Here is a 22,349-nt window from a genome sequence, read left to right as displayed (position 1 = left end):
GGTTTGAAAATGAATGTGATGTGTGACCCCGGGTAATAGGTAGTGACATTGTCCACTTGTTCCGGGTATGAGATGGGGAAGGAGAATTATGACAAATGAGTTCAATTATGGAGTCTTGAATGAATGTATGTCTATGATACCTGGGTAGTAGCAAGGGTCGTGGTTCGTCCCGCTTGCTCCGGGTCATTGTTTGAGAATTGGTAATAATAAAGAGTGATTATGAAAGAATGTGTATTTGTGATACCTGGGTAGTAGCAAGGGTTGTGGTTCGTTCCGCTTGCTCCAGGTTAATGTTTGGGATTTGATAACAATGATGATTGATTGAGGAAACTTTAACATGTGGCGAGTATGTCGGAGATGTATATATAACTAATGAATGAATGTGGTAAATGAATAATGATGGAAAACGTTGAATATGAGTATGCTTGTGTTTTCTCTCTAGTTGTAAGGGTGACAAAGCACCGATACCCTCTAATGGTGACAGGGCACAGATACCCTCTAATAGTGACAGGGCACAGATACCATCTAATAGTGACAGGGCACGGATTCCCTCTAATGGTAATAAGGCGCAATAGAGAGATTGTGCCCGGGTTAGCTACCAGACACGTCGGGTTGACTTGATAACCGACAGATGATATCATCAGCCATAAGGCAGGCATACATCATTTGCATATGTTTGATTTGTTTGGGTTTTCCTATATGTGTTTTGGATTGCTATATCATATATGCTATGTTACCTGACTATATGCTATTTGTTCTACTTGTACCTTAATTGTGTATTACTTGTCTATATTGATTATGTTTGTACAACTGAGAGGTCCTTCATGCTGGTGTCGGTTGACATTGAAGGCTGTTCTTGTTGAAATGGAATAATGATATGATTAATTTAAAATGATGATTATCGAATGAGGTAATTTGAGCTCTCTGGGTAGACGCAGTGAAGTGATCTCACTTGCTCCAAGTGAGGATATGAGGTAATGATATAGAATTGCTGAGACAGAATAGCAGGTGATGATTTTGTTTATGATTCTTATCCTGATTCGTTGGAGAGTTAAAAAGTTGGGAAGCATGAGGAATATGAATTAGATTTAGCCTTCCCTTATGTCAGCTGCCTGTTTATGGATTAGCAAGAACATAGGATGAATATTGGGTGAAAGGAAGTTTAGGATGCTTAGTGAGTTTTTATTACAATGTATTATATTTATTTAGCAATTTTACCGTACTGGGAACCCATGGGTCGGGGTTCTCATTCCGTATATATCTCTTATTTTTCAGATACAAGTCCAGGTGCTCAGAAGTGAGCTGTGGTTCATCTGAGAGATGGTGAAGATCTTTATATTCTCTACTTTATATTTTACTTAGAATCTCTCCACCTTTATTTTGAAATGCCTATATTATGTATTGAACTCTTTTGAAATTGCCTATAGAGGCTCTTATGTTTCAATTGGGAGAGATTAGGAGATACTGTTGTCAACTACTTTCATACTGTACCCTAGTTGGCCTAAACTTCGCGGGTCGCGACTAGTGGCTATTTACTTATGTTATATATCTATATAACGTCCTTCTCTTATTCTCCTTAATGCCTTTATCTGTATATCGCTTTCGACTTCACGCTTTATCCTCCAGTTGTCGATACGTGAGTGATACGACTTCGCGATTTTACTTTTACTCTTTTCAGGCTTCTCGATTAATACTCATTTCAATTATACTTATAACTATGTATAAAAAAAATCCCCCTTGAGAGTCGTACCACCTTATTATCATTGACTTATGACTCGAGTATAAGGATTTGATTATTAGGGTGTTACACATAAAACTTTAATAAATAAGTTTTTGATATCAATATAATAATACTGTTATTTTTTTATTACTAATATTAGGTTACTCGTAATAATAATATTATTATCTTTTTGTTAAAGATATTATTTTATTTAAATAATATGACAGAAGAATAAAACAGTAATCTTTCCTAAAAGTTTTAGAAAGACAAAGCTAATCTTAGAACCTTTGAAGCCTCTTCATAAAACATATAGGGAAAGTATGAGAGAAGACATAGGAGTCTGTAAGATATTAAAAGAGGTGAATGAAAAGGAAGAGTTTTAAATAATGAAAAAGGGAGTTTTGCTCTAATCGAAGACTTAAAAAAACTGAAATAATTTGAAAGAATATTTGCCACAGAAAGTAGAGAAACGAGACTAAAATAATATTTTACAGAATTGATATGAATGAACAAATGACTAAGAATGAGAATGGCTAAGACTAACTGAGAACTGGAAACTGAGAAAGATATAGAGATTAATAAATGAGCACTAAATGATTGAATGTTCGCCTGGCAAGAACGAGAGTTCTATTTCGCTTGTTTAGTGCACAAACTGTTAAATATTTAAGTGCGGGAACACCCATGAATTGATAATCATTGATTATGGGAATAACCTACGAACTATTGACCTTTAAATGTGGGAAAACCCACAAATTGATAATCATTGATTACGGGAATAATCCACAAACAGTTGTGTGTTGATCTCAGGGACGCCCATGAATTGAAGATCGTTGTTTCCCCTTTTGCGTATATTATAGCATCGAGCTTTGTGCCAATTGCCAGTAGTCATGAACGAGTGGTATTCTTAACCACAAAGACATATCCACAAAGTAGACAATAGGAAACCATATCTGAGACTAGTTCTTAGATAATGTCAGGTTGTAGGGTGAAAATTGACACATGAGATCATAGCTTGCATAGGACAGACATACATCATAATTATTTGTGCATATTTTTGTGTTGTGTATTTCTATTAATGTGTGTGCGCTTTTGGTTGATTGCTTTTATGTTCTTTGTTTGTTGAAGTTGTATCTGTTCTATTGCTTGTTTGTTGTATAATAAAGAATAAAATGAACTTAACTACGACCCCAATCCAACTAAGGACTCTCCAATTCTTACCCCCTCTTTCCACCTTATAGATAAAGGCAGGAGAACCTTTCCATGATCTACCAGAAGTTTTCACTTATAAGGACCCCGATCTCATCTGCATGTATATACTCCACGACTCGTCAGAATGGAGGACCATATGGTTGCTGCTGCTTGAAGACATCCTGTTTAGTTACATTTGAAGACCTAGAGTGTCTTCCCCTCACTTTTGTAACCTTAGAGGAGACTAGGCTTATAAAGAGAAGTAGGCTAGTCTGGATACCAGTTTAGGGGCTTTTGGGAGAGGCCAGGACCTGGGATATTATATATCTATAAATATTATCTAGCTATGCTAGGAATGCTCTGTCTGGATTCGTATGAGGTTGACGACGCATGATTATAGACTTGATTCTTATATATATTGAGATAGTTAACTATATTATTAATATGATATGTTTTACTTGCTAGCCTTCTATAATTTTTGTGATGTATGTTTTTGTATAAATGACTTAGTGTTTTCAAACAAAATTTTACCTGTAAACCGATAACGTGTTAACTACTATTAGGCTCATATTTATTAAATAATAGATGATGATTAGGAAGACAAGTCTGTAGAACTTAGTTTTCGGTATGATCTAGACATATAGAAAATTGGGCTATTACAATTTGGTATCAAAGCATTTCGTTCCTGTTAGAGCCTGGAGAATGGACAGAATCATGCTTCATTGTATACTCTGTGTTATGCCTCAAGCATTTAGTATATCTTTATGATATGGATTGCATGATTGTTGCTGTGTATCAATTTTAGAGACTATTCACACTTTACTTGAAATGTTAAGACTGATCACCTTAATATTGAATGTTGGGTGTGAACAGGATCTTGATGGCTGTACGGGGATGAGGACATAGTGTGTGAGGTGAGAATTTGAGACATATTCCAATGAGAGACGCGAACGCTTTTATAGCTGCAGTAAACATCATGGCTAATATTGTGCATGAAATGGCAACTACTATTATTCGAGCAATTGACCACTTAGGGAAAAAGAACAGTGACTGTAATGGAGATCGTAATGGCGAATGTAACAGTGATGAAGAGATGGTGAATCATGATAACCCTATGATTGTGACCAATTTTCTGAACGTGAATCCACCCAAGTTTAAGGGAACGCTTGTTGCGACGGAAGCTGGTAATTGGTTTCGAGGTATTGAGATGTCGTTGCGAGCGCAACATGTGATAGAAAAACAACATGTAGAGTTTGCAACCTAAATGCTAGAGGGAGAAGTGGAGCATTGGTGGCATGGAATACAATGTTTACTATGCAGGATGCGAGAGAGATCCCTTGGGATACTAATGCTCGCCGGATCGTCGGTTAGGAATTTTTTACAAATTGAGAAAGAGCAGATCCGTTGCAAATATAGCTCCCAACTGACAATTACGGCACAAATCAAAGTTTAGAAGAAGAATGTCACAATTTGAATCAATAAAAATCAGGAGTTTTACTTTCCATGTTGTTTTCCCTTGGATTAGCAATCAAGTGCACAAGTTTGGTTGTGAATTCGGGTTTTCACACATAGAACGGAAATTGAAGAATTTAGAAATTAAATGAACTAAAACAATAAAATAACAAGAACTAAAATTGGCAAACAAGCAAGACAATGTACTAAGCAAGCATAAACAAGAACAATTACTAAGCTATCACTAGATCAAAAGTCAACTAATGCAAATTAAAGAGGATAGAAGTAATAAACTAATGAGAATGTAATTCAATGCATGAAAGGACCTTTACTTGGAGTTAAGAGTTAATGAATCCTATCCTTGTCATAACCACAACTATAGTAATTACAATGAGTTAATCCCACTTATTTAACCCCTAAACAATAGGAAAAGTCAAGTAGGCATAATTGGCCTTAATCCACAAATCCTAGCTAACTTACTAATTAAGCTTAGTAAAAAAACTAGCGTTAGTACACTTTTTCTCTCGTTTCCATAAAACGTGATTTTCTCCATATTTGAAAACTGAACATGTCAAATCTTTCTAATTTTCTTTGACATGTTTAAAAGAAGTTAGTATGAATCTTTTCCATCTTATATCAAATTTTGAGGACGAAAATTTTTGTAAAGTGGGTTTATTGTAACAACCCATATTTTTGAAACTTCTATTATAGGCTATTTACAATTTATTTTATTAACCTGAACTTATTATCTTTAGAGGACTATTTTATTAAAAATAACTACATTAACTTTATGATTATTGATGTTTAAATTAATTATGATTTATTCTATTAGTTTGAATTATTTATTAGAAACTATTTTAATAGGCAAAATTAAACTGATTTTTATAATTATTATCGTTTGAGTTTGGATTAATTAAGATTATTATATAATTTTGCTATAATAAGATTTTTACATAATTGAAACTATAATTTTAGTAATCTATTAATAATAAACATTTTATAATTTAATTTGGGTAATTAATATTTCAAGTTCAAAATCTGTCGGTACGAGTAAATATCGATACTCTTCAATAAACTTAACTTTGCTAATGCTTCATCATAGATCTTCTATCCTTATGATCATCATGTTACTATGTCATTTATATTAGTAACTCATATATATTTATCTCTATATGTATTATGACTTGTGTTTTAATATATCTAACTTTCGTAAGCTATTTTGTTTTGATATGTATTATCTGCTTTGAGCAAGTAGGGTTTTGGCCCGTGGAGTCGGTGTTTGACATCTTTAAAGAGATCAGACTAGTCTTGAGGTCCGTCTTTATTGGTGGGCCTTTTAGTGTTTTTGGGTCTGACTCTTATCTGTTGGGTCAGGGTATGAACAAGTTCCTTTGGCACACTTGTGACTTTGACATTTGCATTCTGTTTTATACAAGATCTCTCATACTTTTCAAGGGGTTAATTAAGATTATATGCTTGCATAATCTATTCTTAATATATAAAAGTAGATACATAAGTTTACCCACATTACTTTCAAGCCATTTCTCTTCTCCTACTAACGCTATGTCAGCAACATCACTTACTTGGCAAAATTTTAGAATCAACCACTCAAATCTTGCCAAATCAACTATTATTTCCAAATCAACAAAAAAAATATACAAAAGAAACTACAAAAGTCATTAAATTCATATTCCTATATTTATTATATCTTACTGTTATAAACAATACAATAAATTTATAACCCCAATAATTAATTTATTAATTTCTACAAATAACTCATTAAATGTAATAAACATCCATATTACAAATATTATAATAATATTATTAATCATAATAAATTTTACGTTACAAATATTCAAATTCCATACTATTTGAACTATTTATATAAGTCTCTTATCACTATTCCTTCAAATAACATCAAATTTAGCACAAGAAGTTTATTTCGAACTACACAACATCTCAAATTTACTCAATGGAACATCATTTTTTGGAGAATATCACCAAAAAACAAACAATTGGTTTATCAAAGTTCGCGTGGTTTGTCTATCAAAAACATTAACACCCACAAATAAAGAGGAACTTCTTTGCTTAGAAATGATTGTATTAGATGAAAATGTACAAAACAAACATATTTATTGTATTTTTAAATTGAATTTACGAAAAAATACTTTAATTATTTTGTCTTTTATACTTTTTATATTATTTTATAATACTTTATATATAATTGTATTTTAATGTCATTAAAATTATACTTTTTTAAATATGCTATTCATTGTTCCTTTTTAATAACTTAAAAAAAATAAATGTAATCAATTTTTTTATTAACCCAATATTTATTTTAGGTTCAGAATTCAATTTAAAGGTTTCGATAAAAGTGTTACAACAACTTTTGTACTATTTAATGGCGAAGCAAAAAAAATTATTGGGCACAACTGCTTCAAATCTAATGACACTCCAGAAAAGTAATGACATTGAAATACCACCCCAATTGAAAAATTTGTGCAATCTCACACTTATATTTGAAGTCAAAGTAAATGATTTTAATCTCAAAGAAAGTTTTTAACAATACACTGTTGCCAGGACATTTGTTCCAATGAAAAATACTGTATCTCAACATCCATTACAACAAATAAAACAGGTAGTACTCCAAAAAAATTACTTATTTAAGACATCATTTTTATTTCTAATTTAAATTATTCATTGATTATAGGAACCAATTTCGCCAACACTAATATCATCACGAAGATCTCATACCTATCAAGAGATTAAGGAGAAAGAAAACCATACAAATTCAAGACACATCTAGAAGTCCATCAACTAAAAGTTTAAAACATATGCCAAAATCAAACTACCAAATAAAAATATTATTTTGCACAACTCCAATATCTAAATTTTTTGTACTACATATTATTTTAAATAAAATATCTTTCAAATTTAACTGTAATTTACATATATTTAATTTAATTCTACACAACAGAATAATTTTTAATATTTATTATATACCATTATTAATTTATCACTCCGCGCATGGCGCGGGTCTCATTCTAGTTTGTAATCTTGATGCAAAGTCATGCAGGTAATCACTAAATAAAAAGACAAGTATCAAGTTTGTCGAGATCCAAAGATAGTGAACTAACAAAAATGACAAAACATAACTACATAATTTTCTTATATGAATGATTATATGTAGGACATTTTACTTTGTGAACTTATTAGTCCAGTGTTTAGATATTTAGGATGGGAAGGGTGAATTTACAGAAGAGCTACGTAAAGATTATTCTTTATTTTTATTCACGAAAAATAGTTACTGATGTATCTTTTAAGGTGACAACTCAAATTTGGAAGTGTACTTAATAATTAATATAAATGACAAATTTAAAGTTTTTTCAAATTTTCTTAAGGGGTGGGGTGTGTTCAGGAACTAGTATATAAATTTCCCAGGTCTAATATTGCTAAAAGACTCCTCATGATGAGTCCTTGCACTTACCTTTAGTTTGGATTTTGTTCCAAGAGAAAATACAGAAATGATAAGATGTTTGAAAAGAATGATGAAATAAGAGACAGGCAAAGATTCGATCTTAAAAAACGAAATCTACAAGTTTCTTTTATGGATGACACAACAATAGATAGAAATTTTTATCACTATTTACCCATCTTATTCTCCTTCCAGTTTATAGTTTCAAATTTGTCTCTTCCAGTTTCACAACTTTACTTTCTTTTTGTATATTTATTTTTATCAAATAAAATACAAAGACAACTTTTATGTCTCTGTCTATATTTTTCCGTGTCAGTATGTGTCTGAAGACGAAATCGAACCAGCACCTTAATCATATAAATTCTCCTTATTATATGCTAGTCCATAACCAAGAGGGAACAAGGGATCATAGGACTTAACTCCATGATCAACTAGTTGATCAAGCTGTTCAACTCTTCTGAACCATGTCATTGGTAGTTGACCCTTGAATTCATGATCACCAAAGATGACATCTGTGATTCCCTGTCCCTCAGTACCCGGCAACCAAGCAGCAACAAGAGCATCTATCTTTTCCAACAAGCATGACTCTATGACCAATGGTCTTCCAGATATCAAAATCACTAGTGTTGGGACTTTATCAGCAACCAGGTTTATGATTCTAGATCCATTAAAAGGGATTGTGAGCTCTGAATTGTCACCTCTTCCCTCAGCGTAGGGAGCCTCACCGACGACAACAATGGCGAAAGGAAACTCGTGGCGTTCGATGATCTCTATTGATGGATATTGCTCATAAATGACTTCTGTTTTGCCTCCCACTGCTTCCTTAATAGCATCTAAGATAGTTGTGCCTGAAATGGTACGAATTACTCAAAGATTTTAAGCTATAGAAGCATCAATGATCAAACTCTACCGACATTGCGAATAACTGGAAAACCAGATAAAAGACTAGCATTGTGTTAGCTGATCAACAGCCAATAAAACTCTTTGAATATTTATGACACAGATCAAAAGGTTGAGTCTCATCAGTTAAAATATAATAGTTATTAAACTAAGGAAGTTTTTCACATTACATACTTCCGTTCTACAAATTTCACAACTTCCACTCTAAAGAAAATTCAAAAACCAAGCATATCTGTATAAATTTCACAACTTGGGGAGTGGACAGATCCAAAAATTTTCCAATCCTTTCTTTCCAAAACTCAATTTGTAAACATATCAATAATAGCAATGATCTCTTCCAAAGCAGCTTAGAGAATTATACATACAGAATCCGAAATATAACAATGGCTTACCAATTGCGATCTGGCCACTAGATCCATATTTAGAACCGGTCCACCCTCCACATTGATATCCGATATCATTGGCATGAGTTCCAGAAACAAGAATTCTTTTAGCATGCTTGCTCAAGGGAAGAAAAGGTTTACTAGGATTCTTTCCATTTTTCAACAGGACCAAGGACTTTCGAACAGCTTCTCGAGCTAGATTTCTATGTGGCTGCAGAAACAGTTTGATGGTAAATGGAAGTCTATCAATTAAAGGAAAAAAAAATTTTGTACATAACATTCAAATGACAGTACAAAATTGTGAACATTTTGGCAAGAACATATAGTAATTTAATTCGAAATGAAACCATAACCACACAAAAAATCTTATTATTTAGGATATTTTTCCATCAAAGATAGTTTAAGTTGAAGCAGTTTTAGTTTTGTGTCTCTTACAGATATTTATCGATGCTCTCTCACTCTCTTCCTTTTTCCTCATGATTATTGACTTAATTTCTTGGAGAATAATGCCTCTGCAGGCACATTGTTTTGTAGGTTAAGTAAGTACTGTTTTGGTTCTTGAGGTTTTTGTTGAAAATCAAAATCGTCCCCAATGTTTTCTTGTTTTCAAAATGTCCCCAATGTTATAATATAAATTTAACATGGTCCTTCCCTTAAGAATGCTAAATTTTTGGACGAACTTGTCCATGAAAAATTAATAATTATAAAGCTTTATTTTATTAAAAGAAAAACTCCAGCTTAGGTTAAATGTTTGTTCGTTCCCCAAACATGTTTTTGTCCTAACTATTCTGAAATATTTAAAATCAATTTAGGTTGCTAAAAGTTAAATTGTTGGTGGCCTAGTTTTTTATCAACTTTTGTGGCTTGTTGCATTTCCAAATTGGATGCTTGTTGATGATCACAGTGGTTTGATGGACTGATGAAATCCTAATTGTTTAATAAAATAATGAGGATGAACTCTTTACTAGCCTATAAATAAGAGGCATTAGCCGAAGCTCATTGTGCACCAAACACAACCGTGTTGTATATCCAGCAGCAGAAGCAATTTTGCTTCTTGCTTCAACACATGTCCTTTTGGTATACTTGGTGAGAGTGTTGTTTTGAGTTTCTTTTATTTTGTGAGGATAGTGTGCCCTGTTGAGATAAATACTATAATGTATAAGGGATTTGGGAACTTGGGTTTGAGTGTTTGGTCATCATTTTGATATCTCGTTAGACATTTGATTTAAGTAAAGACTTTGTTAGGTAGACAATGACTTTTGTGAACAATGAGTTCTAAAATTGGCCCAATAAAGTAAAAACACACTACATTCCCAAATTACCCACCTAAATCTTAATATTAGGATAACCATTTGCATACCTAGTGAATTGAACATCCGATATATCCATTGTTTACATTATTTAGTATTTTCATTGTTTACCTATACTTTTCTTTTAAGTAAAATCATCACCTATTTTGTATCTCTTTTATATTTCATAGTGAAATATTTGTTTGTTGTCTTTGTTCGTTGGCATAGGTGTTAAGTCAAACCATGTTAATCCTTTTTGTGTCGGTTTTGTTATTCCACTAACGCTTGCGCTACTCTCTATTTCCTAACACTAATGTCTTTGTATCCTTTATTTCAAGGCAATAACGAAAATTTCTTTAGATTATGACAAAACTCACTCAGCTTGACCAGACACGGAAGTATCATAAAAGAGGTAAATACTAAATCGGTATCCGAAAGATTTTGGGCTGATAAAATAGTACTTAACTTTTGTTATTAACAAAATAGTCCCTGAAAGATTTTAAAATTTGACAAAATCACCTATCGGGAAAAAGATTACGTCACAGTAAACGAGAAACACTGATGTGGCCGTTGTAAGAGAACTCCAATGATGGCAGAGAGCTTTGACGACATTTCCGATCTTATTCTTCTTCTTCTTTGCCATGGCGAAAGGGGACGCAGCGTCGAGATGCTGCCATGGCCTTCTTCTTCTTTTCCATGGCGGAAGGGGACGCAGCGGCAAGGTGCTGCCATGGCGGAGGGGACGCTTCTTCTTCTTCTTTGACATGGCAGAAGAGGACGCAGCGGCGAGGTGCTGCCATGGTGGAGGGGACGCGGATAGGACGCAACGGCATGTTGAAGAAGAAGAAGCGGCGAACACAAGAACGCGGCGAGGTACTTCCATGGCGGAAGGAGATGCCAAAGGGGACGCAACGGCATATTGAAAAAGAAGCAGCGAACACGAAGAATGCGGCAAAGTGCAGCGGCATGCCATGACGGTCTTTTTCTTCGGCAGTCATGGCGAAAAGGCAAGCAGCGGTGTGTTGAAGAAGTAGAAGCAGCGAACACGAAGAAGAAGAAGAACGGAAACGTCGTCGGAGCTCTCTGCCATCATTGGAACTCTCTTCCAACGACCACATCAGTGTTTTTCGTTCACTATGACATCATTCTTTTACGGTTGAATGATTTTGTTAAATTTTAAAATCTTTTAGGGGCTATTCTGTTAATAATAAAAGTCAGGTACCATTTTGACAAAGCCAAAATTTTCCGGGTACCAATTGATAGTTATCTCTATCATCAAATATCCAAAAATGATTAGTAAAAAGCCTTAGCACTTGAAAGAGAAATTTAGCGGGAGCTAATTTTGCTTACCTTGCAACCAACTATATCTAGCAAAGATTTGTCAGTCAAAGGAAACTCAAAAAGTTTAGCAGCAAACTTCACTCTCAAAATCCGCTCAACAGCATCATCAATTCTGGCTATTGGTATTTCCCCTGATTGCACTAGAAAGGCCAACTCTTCCATGAAAAGTTCATATCTAAAAAGGACCATCACCTGCATATTTTTGAGAATGTATATTTAAATATAAGATAAAACAGGTTTTGCTTATCAATTCTCAAGGCACCTTGCTAAAATATATTAATGCCCTTATGACACTATTTAGAAAAGCAAATAAAGCTAAGCATCATTGCTAAAATACATAGGGAATTGAAGTATACCATGTCAATTCCTGCATTGATGGCAGTGGAGATGCAGTGACGATAATCTGATCCGTATGGTTGGCAGAGTTCATCAATTCCCTCCCAATCAGAAATCACAAATCCCTATACCAAAGTATTTGGTCTAACCATTATGCTTTATATGAATTTCACAAATAAAAGAAAACACTCCCTGTGTTCCCTTTTACCAGTCACTGTAACTTTTTGGTGCATTACTGGATATTGTATCTAGATATATTGATTGAATGATGTACCAAAATGTAACAATGACATGGTTTGTAACAGTGGTTTGTTTATGGCAGCAATTGATTGAAAGATAATAAAGTAAAGTGACAATTAGATCCCTGAAAATTTCGACTTCGGACTAATTAGTCCCTGAAAAAAAAAAAAAAAAAGAGTACCAATTTGGACCCCCACAATAGCAAACGGTGGACACGTTATATCCTTCTATCAATTCATCACATAAAACTTAATGGTGGTGCTTATATATACCGTCAACTACTGTAACGTGTCTATCTTTTGAAAGATTGTTACGTCGATAACAACTTTTGGAGCAAAACTTCACCTGATCTAGTAGGATTTGTTATAAATAGAAGGCAGCTGATAAAAGGTTATATAGAAACCCAAAAGATAATGAATGTTTCGCTGTCCAAAATTATATTATTTCCATGCCCATGTACAACAATGGGACACACACCACTGTAGATAACGAAATACATGGGCAACTCCGTTTGGTTTTGCACTATCCATTGACGGAAGGACACAAGTGTTAACTGTTTAATATCATGATACTTTTGTTTTCTTCAAAGACTATTTAATTCTAAGTCAAAACCCTGGAGAATCTAATTGTCACTTTACTCAAGATAAAATTTGCAGAAAACATCCCACCTTGAAGCCTAGTTTTCCTTTCAAAATTTCAGTTAGAAGAAAATGGTGACCATGGAGTTTATTTCCATTCCAGCTAGAATATGACACCATAATGGTCGAAACTCGATGCTCTATACAGTACACGTAAGGGACCAAGTGTATTCTCTCCAAGTCTTCATACGATAACACAGTATTCCCCTCATTTACACCTTTCTCTGTTCCTCCATCTCCAACAAAATGCTTGGCACAAGCAATAACATTGTTCCTGTAATGCAACTCAGGTGAATGAATATGACCTCGATAAAGAAAGATATGTAATGCATCGCTGATTTTAAAAAAAATGAAAGTTAGCTCATTGTGCTCAAAGAACATTTACAGCTTCCTGTTTTTGTTTATAATGTTTACAAGTTATATAAAACATATAGAATGGGTGGTTATGGATGCTTTTGGATCATGCACTAAAAATACTCCAAGAGCATGTAAGTACTTAAATTGCACATATGTGTAAATAAATGACATGTAAACTAGGAAAAATGTAACAAATTTTTTAAACAAACATGTCACATTTTACAGCAGTACTTGGGATAGAAGGTAAAATAAATCTTTCCTGCACAATGAGAGTTGAGTTACTCCCTTTCACAATAACTTCAGGAAACTCAAAAGCCATAGAGCTTTTCTTCTTTTTAGGATGTGTTTGTTTCAATTCCGAAAAGAGTAATTTCACAACTTGAGATTGTGATGGCTTTTAAAGATTTATGCTGGTATATAGATTGCTAAAGGAATTTCAACAAGATGCATTTTCATTTACAATCAATTCAAAAAAACAGTCAAGAGAAGACTATGAAGAAAAAAGATGACAAAGGTAAGAGATTTGTAGATTCAGTCTCTTAAGGACATGAATTTATAAGCAATGTAAGTAGCATCGATGGCTTTCATCTACGGAGGATGGCCCTGCAAACCTAAAACAAAAGAAGTCATCTTTCCAGCAATTTCAGTGTTTTCACTGTAACTCTCATAGCATCTTCCCCATCTTGGATCTTTACAAACCTGTCCATTCAACTATTTATGTGAGTTGAATATCTGCATTTCCAGCACTAATCTATTTGAATGTTAAGTGCCACAAATAAAAGAAAGAAGAAGCACAATCTATGCCTCTTCATTGTCATGGATGTTTAAGTCTTAAGTTTTCCAATTTAATCAATTTGAGAAGAAGTTTGGTTTTTATTAACCAGAATCAATTCTCATCTCTAAATTCAGTTCAGAAGAAGCGAAACTTTTTTACTCTCTTTCATAACTCTTTTTTTTGTGTGAATGTGTGAGTATTACTTTACAACTCTAATATTATTTGTAAGAGACTTTGTTGTACAGTACAGAGTAAATGTACACAGCAATAGTACTAAGTACAGAACATACACAATATTAATTGCTTCAAGGTAAAATGCCAAATAATGATTTCAAATAAGGAGTAAGGACCAAACAACCACTGCTTATCTAGGCTAAAATTTGGATTGTAGCACTACATTAAGTATGATTTTGCTCTTTACTTGTAAACGTCAATATAGGGTGGCCATCTATCACCTCTTCCATGATACCAAGAATAGATGCCGCAAAAGTACAAATCCATGCCTAACCACTGTTGACATTGCACGAATTGCTAAAATGACTCTTTATATAGTGGAATTCAGAAGATTTTTTTTTAATGAGTATAACTAATTCAGAAACAAATAATGATTGGTTGATTATGATGCCTTACTGCCACACAAGGAGCAAAAGTGTAGTGAATTCCACTAGCTCTGAGTTCAAGTGAAGTTGCAGCTCCAATTCTTTGAACAAGATCTGTATCTCTACCACACCATGAATGAAAAACCAAAGTTTGTTTAAGATAACAACAAGACTTGTATGTCAAAACAAAGCATAATCTAGATGACCAAGAAGCAATCTCTTACCAAATCAGAGGCTGGAATTCATGCTCTTAAGAATTAAATTGAATACAAGAACATGAAAGTATTTGGCCTTTGAGGCATCTTTTGAAGTACACATGACCTCTTACTGCTCTGACAATTGAGCTTATCAATAATATTATATCTCAATCATATTTACCTTGGTTTTTTCAGCTACCTTTTAATAACTCTAATCTCAATAGCTACTTATGTGGAATGACTACATTTGAAGTTAAGGTTCCAACCACAAAGGTTTCTAGCTAACATATCAAGAAGTTTATTAGAAAATTCAGGCTGGAAGAACATGAAGGGAGAGCATACTCCCAAAACACACAACAAAGTGAAGAGAGAAGATTGAACACCAACCTGGTAGCTCCAAGACCAACATTGTGAGGAAATATAGTAGCACCGTAGACACTATTGTTACCATGAACAGCATCAATCCCATAAATGATTGGTATCCCCAACCGTGATTCAAGCGCCAACTTCTGATAGTCGTCCACCATATCAGCCCAATCTGATAACAGTGCCTTCTCAAAAGGTCCATTGTTTGGAGCACTGAATACACTTCCTTCAGAAAAACAGAAATAAGTAAATGTACCATGTAAATAAAGTAATGATCACAGAATGTAGAAACTGACAAGTAGAAACGTCCATGGTTCAAACAAGTTCAAGACATTGTATATAAATCTGTCACCCAAGTCTCCTAAACCCCCAATCAATATATAAGCCAATCAAACTCAAAAGTTTACCTAAATCCATGGAACTCAAGAGTTTGCTTAGCTGCGAAAAACACCAGTTACTGGATGTAAAGTTGTTGAAGCATTAACGAACTTTCTAAAATTCGAACTCAATTAGAAAGGGGCCAAGCTATAGATAAATAGATAGATACCAATGTTTAAGTCCTTGAGCGCAGAGGAGGTAGCAACCCGGCGCTCTATTTGGGTCATCTGAGCAATCTTTTCCTTCAAAGTCATACGAGAAAGAAGGTCTTTGAGACGAGCTTCAATGGGTTCGTTGGGATTCTTGTACAACCTATCATATTCATCCATGTCACTCAGTGCAAAGCTACTTCACTGTGTCTATGAGCAATGGAACCAAAGAGAAGAAACAAGGGAGTCAAGGACAAGTAGTCAACGAAATCAATTGTCAGATCTCTCTTACCTAATGGTTGAAGTTGTATAATGGGAGTTTTATTTTTATACATTTTTTGAAGTATTGGATAACAAAAATACAATTTCTTTTTATATATTTACATTGTAAAGTACGATAACATTATGTACATTGTGACTGAGAATAATGTTCTGAAGTTGGGAAATGGGAACCATGTACAACACATTCATTGCGTGAAATTAAATACTATATTTGATTGCTTCATGCCATCTCCTTTTGTCTACTTCAGACTCATGATCAATCTGACACTTGATGATGGAAATAACTAAGTAATGGAACTCCGCTTCCTTGTGTTCTAACACCAAAAAGTAGCAAGCCTCAAACACTTGTCCCAAGTGAACCACTTCACAAAGGTATATCAAGTTCTTTTTGAATTATTCATTCAATTATCAGCTTAAGTTTCTACTCATGTCAAGAAAAGGTTCACATGTCATTATTTAATTTGATAATTAGATGTAAAAAACTTGATGTAGAGTTCTTTTTTCTCCTTAGCGAATACTCTTCAAGGCCCTCATTTTTCGTCTTTGGTTCAATCAAAATTGGCTCAACTAATACCATGTTCAATCAAAACTACTGACTCTTTGGAACTTTGAGCTATCATTTGGTTTATTTGGCTTTGGTGCACTAAGATCCTCAAGCTGAAGTAACTCTTCATGCTTTTTCATTTTCGTTGTTACTCACCTCATCAATTTCATTTGTTGATTTAGACAAAACCTTGGTTTCATTATTGCTATTATCAGATTCTAATAACTTCTCTTCCGCATCGATGATTACATCAGTGACCTTTGGTAGTGAAGATTCTTCAGAGATTTTTTGTGTGTCCAACTTTTCTTGCTTCATATGATCTTCAACCTTTTGATTTGGCTCCTTTTGCAAAAGATTCACTTCTTCTGAGGCATGATGTGACTTATCTAATTCATTCTTGTTATCACTTTCACCTTTTAATTCCGATAAACCTGTGACTTCATTCATATTCAAATCCGCATGTTCTCCTTCAACATCTTTAGTATAATTTGTGCCACTTGCATCAAAATTTATTAATGGTTCCTCGGTAGCCTCTTGTGTTATTGATTCTTGGGGTTTATCTTCACTCTCTGTGTGAACTAGTGAGGATGATTCTTGCATTTGTGAGTTCATTGTCTCCTATTGAATTTTACAAGAAAGATGTATAATAGTAAGAGATTAAAAAAAAGAGAGAAAAAAAAGTGACGGACAATATTATGTAGCTAGCAACTCTATTTTTAATTAGTTGATTTCTTTGTTTTTCCTTATGTTAGCTATATGCAGACTACACAACACAACTATTGGTCATGTACTCATGTAACATGACGAAAAATTATCAACAAATAGTGGGATCTACATTGCCACCACCAACAGGTAAAGCGTTTTGACGGACTAATATACTAAAACTTTTAAAGTCTCAAATGTTACCTTATCATCAAATAAATCCCTTGATTTCTCATTCATGTCTTTTGAAGCCATCACCTCAGCTGGTATAGAGGGTTCTGCACTATCATCTTGTCTAATTAAAGGTATCAGTTTGCCTTCATTGCTCTCGTCGTTCTTTGATTCTTCAATGAAATTATCAGGGGAATGGCTATGCTCCTAGTCAATATCACAAATAATGCACAAGTTATGGCTTAGTCATTGGCAAACTAGGTTACAACCATAGTTAAATTATATGAATTCTTTAAAAGTTCACTTTTAAGATACACTAATTGAGATTAATGTGAGTGAATAACTTTTGGTTTGTCAGTGATAGACCCAAATAAGATTAGAGTCAAACTAGACCAGATCATTTGATAATAGCCCAAAAGGATTGAGTAATAAGAGTTTCATCACTCTGACTAACAGTTATAACTAACCCTTGTATGTTCAATGTTTAACTTGTTTCTAAACATATAGATAAAAGAAGCAATAAGCAAAATACTTGCTAGAACAATTCATACCTGAGAATGACTAAGGTCTAAAGGTTGATTATTTTGAGGCTTGTTGTCAAGTTTGCTTTCACCATATAACGTTTCTTGTACCGAATCCTCAACGTTAGATTGTTGAATGTTTAACTGCATTTCCTGATTATGAGCTGATGAAGAAGCTTGGTCTACCATGGCCTTATGGAATAAGATAGACCTTGGTGAAGTTGATGAACTTGAGTTGGTTGGAACTTCATAAACTACTTCTTGTCTTACAACTGATGCACCACCACTATCTTCATTACCTTTCATGATCTGATTGTTTTCTTGTTCAGTAGTTACCGAGTTATTCACATCATCTATATTTACTACCCTGTTTATCAAATTCTCTGTCACGTTAATCCATTCCTGTTACAAAACAAAGTTGTGTAAATGTAAAGAAAAACAAAGTAAAAAACAGGTTTTAGATATGTTGTTGGTGCTATATGAATTTCACCATGACCAAAAACATTTTTAACCCAAAAAAATTATTATTTCAACATTACACCTTCTATCTAAGTAAGTTAACTAAAACGAAATGGTAGAGTGCCAAATGCTAAGTGCAAAAGGCATAGTTTGTTCATGAATTTAGAGTTCTCTTTTCCCTGCAAAAGAATAAGAGTTTAATTTTTACTTACTTTGTCATCTAATTAAATTTATATGATTAAAAGATTATTTATGACAGTAATTTAGTGAGTTTAAAAAAAATTAATTTTGAATGTCTACAAAAATGTTATCAATATTTTTATTGAAAAACAGTGAAGAATGGACTAGTATTAGTTTGGTTCAAATTCAAAAAACTACATTAAATGTATATCAAGAATCAGCTACCAAATTAATCACTTGTATAGAATATATATTAAAATATAAAATATAAATTAAAAATAAGTTAAATAACTTATATATTTATGAACAAATACATAATAGTTGTTTTTTGTATGCACATAGCATTTTTTTAGAATAATTATTCAGATCAGTTTCTAAAAATTTAAAAGCGAATATTTTTGCCTAAAAAAAATTAATATAAAGATCAATTCACAGTCTTTCTTTCCTGAGATATAAAAGTCCCAATCTACTTCCGGAGGTGACTCACTAACTGAGACCATTGCAAGTTAACTCACATATGGGGTTGCTAAGTATTCATTTAATAACCACATGTGTAAGTTAAGGTGTCAACTCAGTAGTTTCTGTTAATGAGTCATACCACAAAGTAAATGAAATTATGTTTGATGAAAAAATTCGTTGTTGATTGATATGTATTAATTTTTTTTTACACTAAAATATTAGCTTTTAAAATCTTGAAAAGATTGATTTGGTATTTTTTTTTTTTAAATATTGTTGGATATCTAAAATTTTATTTTTGTGAAAACAATATATAACAATTAAATTCCATATATAATGCTTATCTGTGTCTAATCACGAAGCTAACTATCAAAACAAGTCTTACCTCTTCTTTTTCTGAATATTGTGGTCGACGATCAGGTGTACGCTCGGCACTACGGCTAGGTATAAATCGCTTCCGTCGCGGCGGCACTTTGGAAGAAGAAGAAGAAGAAGGGGAAGGATGTGATCTACTGGAAATTTCTCCTCTAAAATCCATCATACCAATTCCAAAGATATTGTGATCTCTGCTCCCAGCATGAGTTGCACTAGGTGTATCTTCCGGCAAGTCTGATTTCGAAGACATTGAACTCACATCAGCCGCGTTCTCTGCCTCATCTACGTTCAAAGAACCCGGCGAAGAAATCTCCCTCCAGTGACTCAATTCCGATATGTCTTGCTCGCTAACTCTTCGCCTCTCTCGCGCGTGCAGCGACGCTCCCCACATGTCTTCGCTACCGGACGTAACGTCTCTGTCGACGTCTCCGTCGTACAACACAGACTCTCCGTCTGTGGTAGTAACGGTGTCATGGCTCTCATCGACGGTTAGGGTTGGCGAACCGACTTCGGAAACTTCAACTTGCAGATCTGAAGCCAGAGAAAGCGAAGGTGTGTGGCTTCTTAACGTATTGTTGTCTAAGGTCGCGTTTTCTTGATTATTTTTATCGTTGTTAGCGTTAGCGTTAGCGGCAGCGGCTAGGGTAGCTGGAACGGATTTGTAGACAGAGTCGTTGTCTTCTGCAATTTCTTCTATCTGTGATTGAGTTACGTTATGCTTGATTGTTGGAGCAGCATTGTTGATCTCTTCTGCTGCTTCAACGTCCTCTTCTTTCCTTTCGATGTCGTCGTTATCTTCGAATTCGCATCTCTCGTCTGCTTCGTCATGTGTGGTTTCGTCGTAGTCGCTTAGTGGATTAGGAGTTACTGATTCAGCTGCTTCAGTGCCGTATCTGGATAATTGGCTAAACCAGTCATGGTTTCCTCTACCTGCAACAGTAATAATATGTATATCATATTAAGAAGGTAAAAACTCACCTCTTTTTTTCATATTAAAATTCTTTAGCCTAAAATATAACCATTTTTTTTCTATTAATAGTTTAATACTAGTGGACCTAGCCTAATTTTATAATTAGAGTTCCAACACCAAAGAGTAGATTAACAAAATTGACCCTAAACTTTAAGATTTGCAGAAAACATGATACATTGAAATCACAAAAAAATTTCCTTAAAGAAATTTTAATTGTATCAAAAAATTTATTTGTATTCCAACATCAATCATAATATATTTGTGTAAAGAAAAATATTAGAAGCCATTAAAATTCATTATTTTGGTCAATAAGTTAGCTATTAATAATTAAAAATATAAAAATAAAATGTTATTAGATTATTAGACTAAAGAAAAAGAATTGAGTTGACGACACAATAATGATCAAAAATAATAAATTTTGATAATTCTTTAATATTTTTTTTTTGGTGACTTAATATTTTTCTTTGTGTTTAAATACATGTGTTATTTAATTTATTTTTAATATTTGTATTTATATTTTGTTGTTTATTTAGTAGTTGATTTTGGTGCGTATATATATATATATGCAACGAGAATCTCAAAACAAATATGTTATTATTATTATTATTATTATTTGAATAGAAAGTTAAATGAAATAAATATGAAAAAAACTTAGATAAACTTTTAGTTTTAGCCTTCAGTTTTTAGTGTAGTAAATGATAACATATCATTAAAGACTAAAATTAAGCATTTTGAATTTTGAAAAGATCAGATTGTTACCTAAAAGATGCCTTCTATTACTTTGATATGAGGATCCATAAAAGAAGCTTTCATGCCTGCTGAATGCCGTATCCTTGTTGGGTGGTGGACTAGAAGGGAATTCTTGAGCAAAGTTATCCCCAGTTAGATTGGGTTTCTCTTCATAAGGATCATAGGGAATATCAAAAGGACTTCTCATAGCTGGTGCAGAACCTGGCATCTCTATGCCATCAAAATCATCCTTTGAAGAATCCATAGAGTTGTTTACTTTTGCAACAAGCAATGGTGCAATGTTTTGTCCTCTGGCAGCTGATGATTTCATATCAACCAAAACTTTCTCAATGTGCAACTTCAGTTGCTCCCTTGCTCTTCTCCTTACCATCAGGTTCTCTAGCCTTTTGGTTCTCTCCGTCACGGCGATACCTATATCCATTGGAACTTTCTGCTCATCCTCTGTCATCTCACCGGATTTCTCGATATCTTCTTTAACTTCTTCATCCTTGGCATTCTTTTCATCAGTCTCTTCTTTCTTGGTATCATTGTGGAGATTAACATTGCGTGGATTCGGGGTGGCAGGCAGTGGTGGTAGTTCGGAAGAGAACACGTTTTTACACTTAGGAGTCTCATGTTTCACCACAGAGTCATAGAAATCCGAATGATCATCATCTACCCTATAAGATCTTGATTTTCCAAACATTATGTTAGTGAATTCATTTTGGAACACTTCGGTCAAATCTTTCGCCTTGTGTTCTAGATCGCCGTACACATCCAACTTCCTCCCAGTGAAGTTCCTTCTTCTGCTTGTTGCATTTTGTGATGGACACTTAACAAGGGTTCCATGCCTTCCATAGATTGGTGTATTTGGATGCCTTTTTTTAGCAATTTCATCACTCTCCACTTTCTTTTTCTTGCTGTCCTTTTTTACATCTATAATAAGGTTTTGCTCAGAGCTCCAAAAGATTTTAACAAAGATTGCAGTGCACACAAGGAATGGGAACATGTAAAGCAAGAAGTGGTAAACATAAGAAAGGAATAAGTACAACACGAAGAGGAAAACCAAGGCACTAGAAACTAATGGGTGCCTTTTTATGAAGATCCAGCTATACTTTGATGAAAGTTGAATCACTCTACAAAGATAACTTTGAAAGCTACTTAAATTCAAACCCAT

The 22,349-nt window shown here is 33.8% G+C and overlaps 2 protein-coding genes across 9 annotated transcripts; both read right to left on the bottom strand.

The window, feature by feature from the left end:
- Window positions 1-7,985: 7,985 nt before the first annotated feature.
- Window positions 7,986-16,131, bottom strand: LOC107609749 (uncharacterized). 8 transcript variants are annotated; one of them, XM_088493831.1, is made up of 9 exons: window positions 15,804-16,131; window positions 15,278-15,482; window positions 14,725-14,815; window positions 13,912-14,018; window positions 12,993-13,296; window positions 12,105-12,209; window positions 11,758-11,940; window positions 9,128-9,329; window positions 7,986-8,683 (listed from the first exon to the last, which is right to left on the bottom strand). In XM_088493831.1, exons 1-9 carry the CDS (start codon window positions 15,961-15,963, stop codon window positions 8,184-8,186), a joined length of 1,857 nt encoding a protein of 618 aa, XP_088349957.1. In that variant the 5' UTR covers window positions 15,964-16,131; the 3' UTR covers window positions 7,986-8,183. The 8 variants fall into 8 exon arrangements, with proteins under 8 accessions (XP_088349957.1, XP_020963204.1, XP_020963200.1 ...); XM_021107545.2 differs by having other exon boundaries at window positions 14,725-14,890; window positions 15,272-15,482; window positions 15,804-16,098; XM_021107541.2 differs by lacking the exon at window positions 13,912-14,018 and adding an exon at window positions 15,664-15,713 and having other exon boundaries at window positions 12,993-13,236; window positions 15,804-15,940.
- Window positions 16,103-22,349, bottom strand: LOC107606968 (uncharacterized). The gene is made up of 5 exons (XM_021107536.2): window positions 21,203-22,349; window positions 19,484-20,403; window positions 18,034-18,405; window positions 17,516-17,689; window positions 16,103-17,227 (listed from the first exon to the last, which is right to left on the bottom strand). Exons 1-5 carry the CDS (start codon window positions 22,347-22,349, stop codon window positions 16,736-16,738), a joined length of 3,105 nt encoding a protein of 1,034 aa, XP_020963195.1. The 3' UTR covers window positions 16,103-16,735.

Source organism: Arachis ipaensis, chromosome B7 (genome assembly GCF_059453495.1).
Source record: "Arachis ipaensis isolate K30076 ecotype BB chromosome B7, ASM5945349v1, whole genome shotgun sequence".
NCBI classification, from domain to species: domain Eukaryota; kingdom Viridiplantae; phylum Streptophyta; class Magnoliopsida; order Fabales; family Fabaceae; genus Arachis; species Arachis ipaensis.
Note: the sequence above shows the minus strand (reverse complement) of the source record. Positions and strands in the feature narration are given on the sequence as shown.

What these genes read in the sequence shown, in the direction of transcription:
- LOC107606968 (XM_021107536.2), bottom strand. Translation starts at nt 22,349, where the DNA reads ATGGGTTTGAATTTAAGTAGCTTTCAAAGTTATCTTTGTAGAGTGATT. An exon ending in AATATTCAGAAAAAGAAGAG is followed by an intron (nt 18,406 to 19,483) that starts GTAAGACTTGTT and finishes GTTTTGTAACAG; the next exon opens with GAATGGATTAACGTGACAGA. An exon ending in TAGACCTTAGTCATTCTCAG is followed by an intron (nt 17,690 to 18,033) that starts GTATGAATTGTT and finishes GATATTGACTAG; the next exon opens with GAGCATAGCCATTCCCCTGA.
- LOC107609749 (XM_021107545.2), bottom strand. Translation starts at nt 15,963, where the DNA reads ATGGATGAATATGATAGGTTGTACAAGAATCCCAACGAACCCATTGAA. An exon ending in AAGGAAAACTAGGCTTCAAG is followed by an intron (nt 12,210 to 12,992) that starts GTGGGATGTTTT and finishes ACTTTGGTATAG; the next exon opens with GGATTTGTGATTTCTGATTG. An exon ending in TAGTGGCCAGATCGCAATTG is followed by an intron (nt 8,684 to 9,127) that starts GTAAGCCATTGT and finishes GTACCATTTCAG; the next exon opens with GCACAACTATCTTAGATGCT.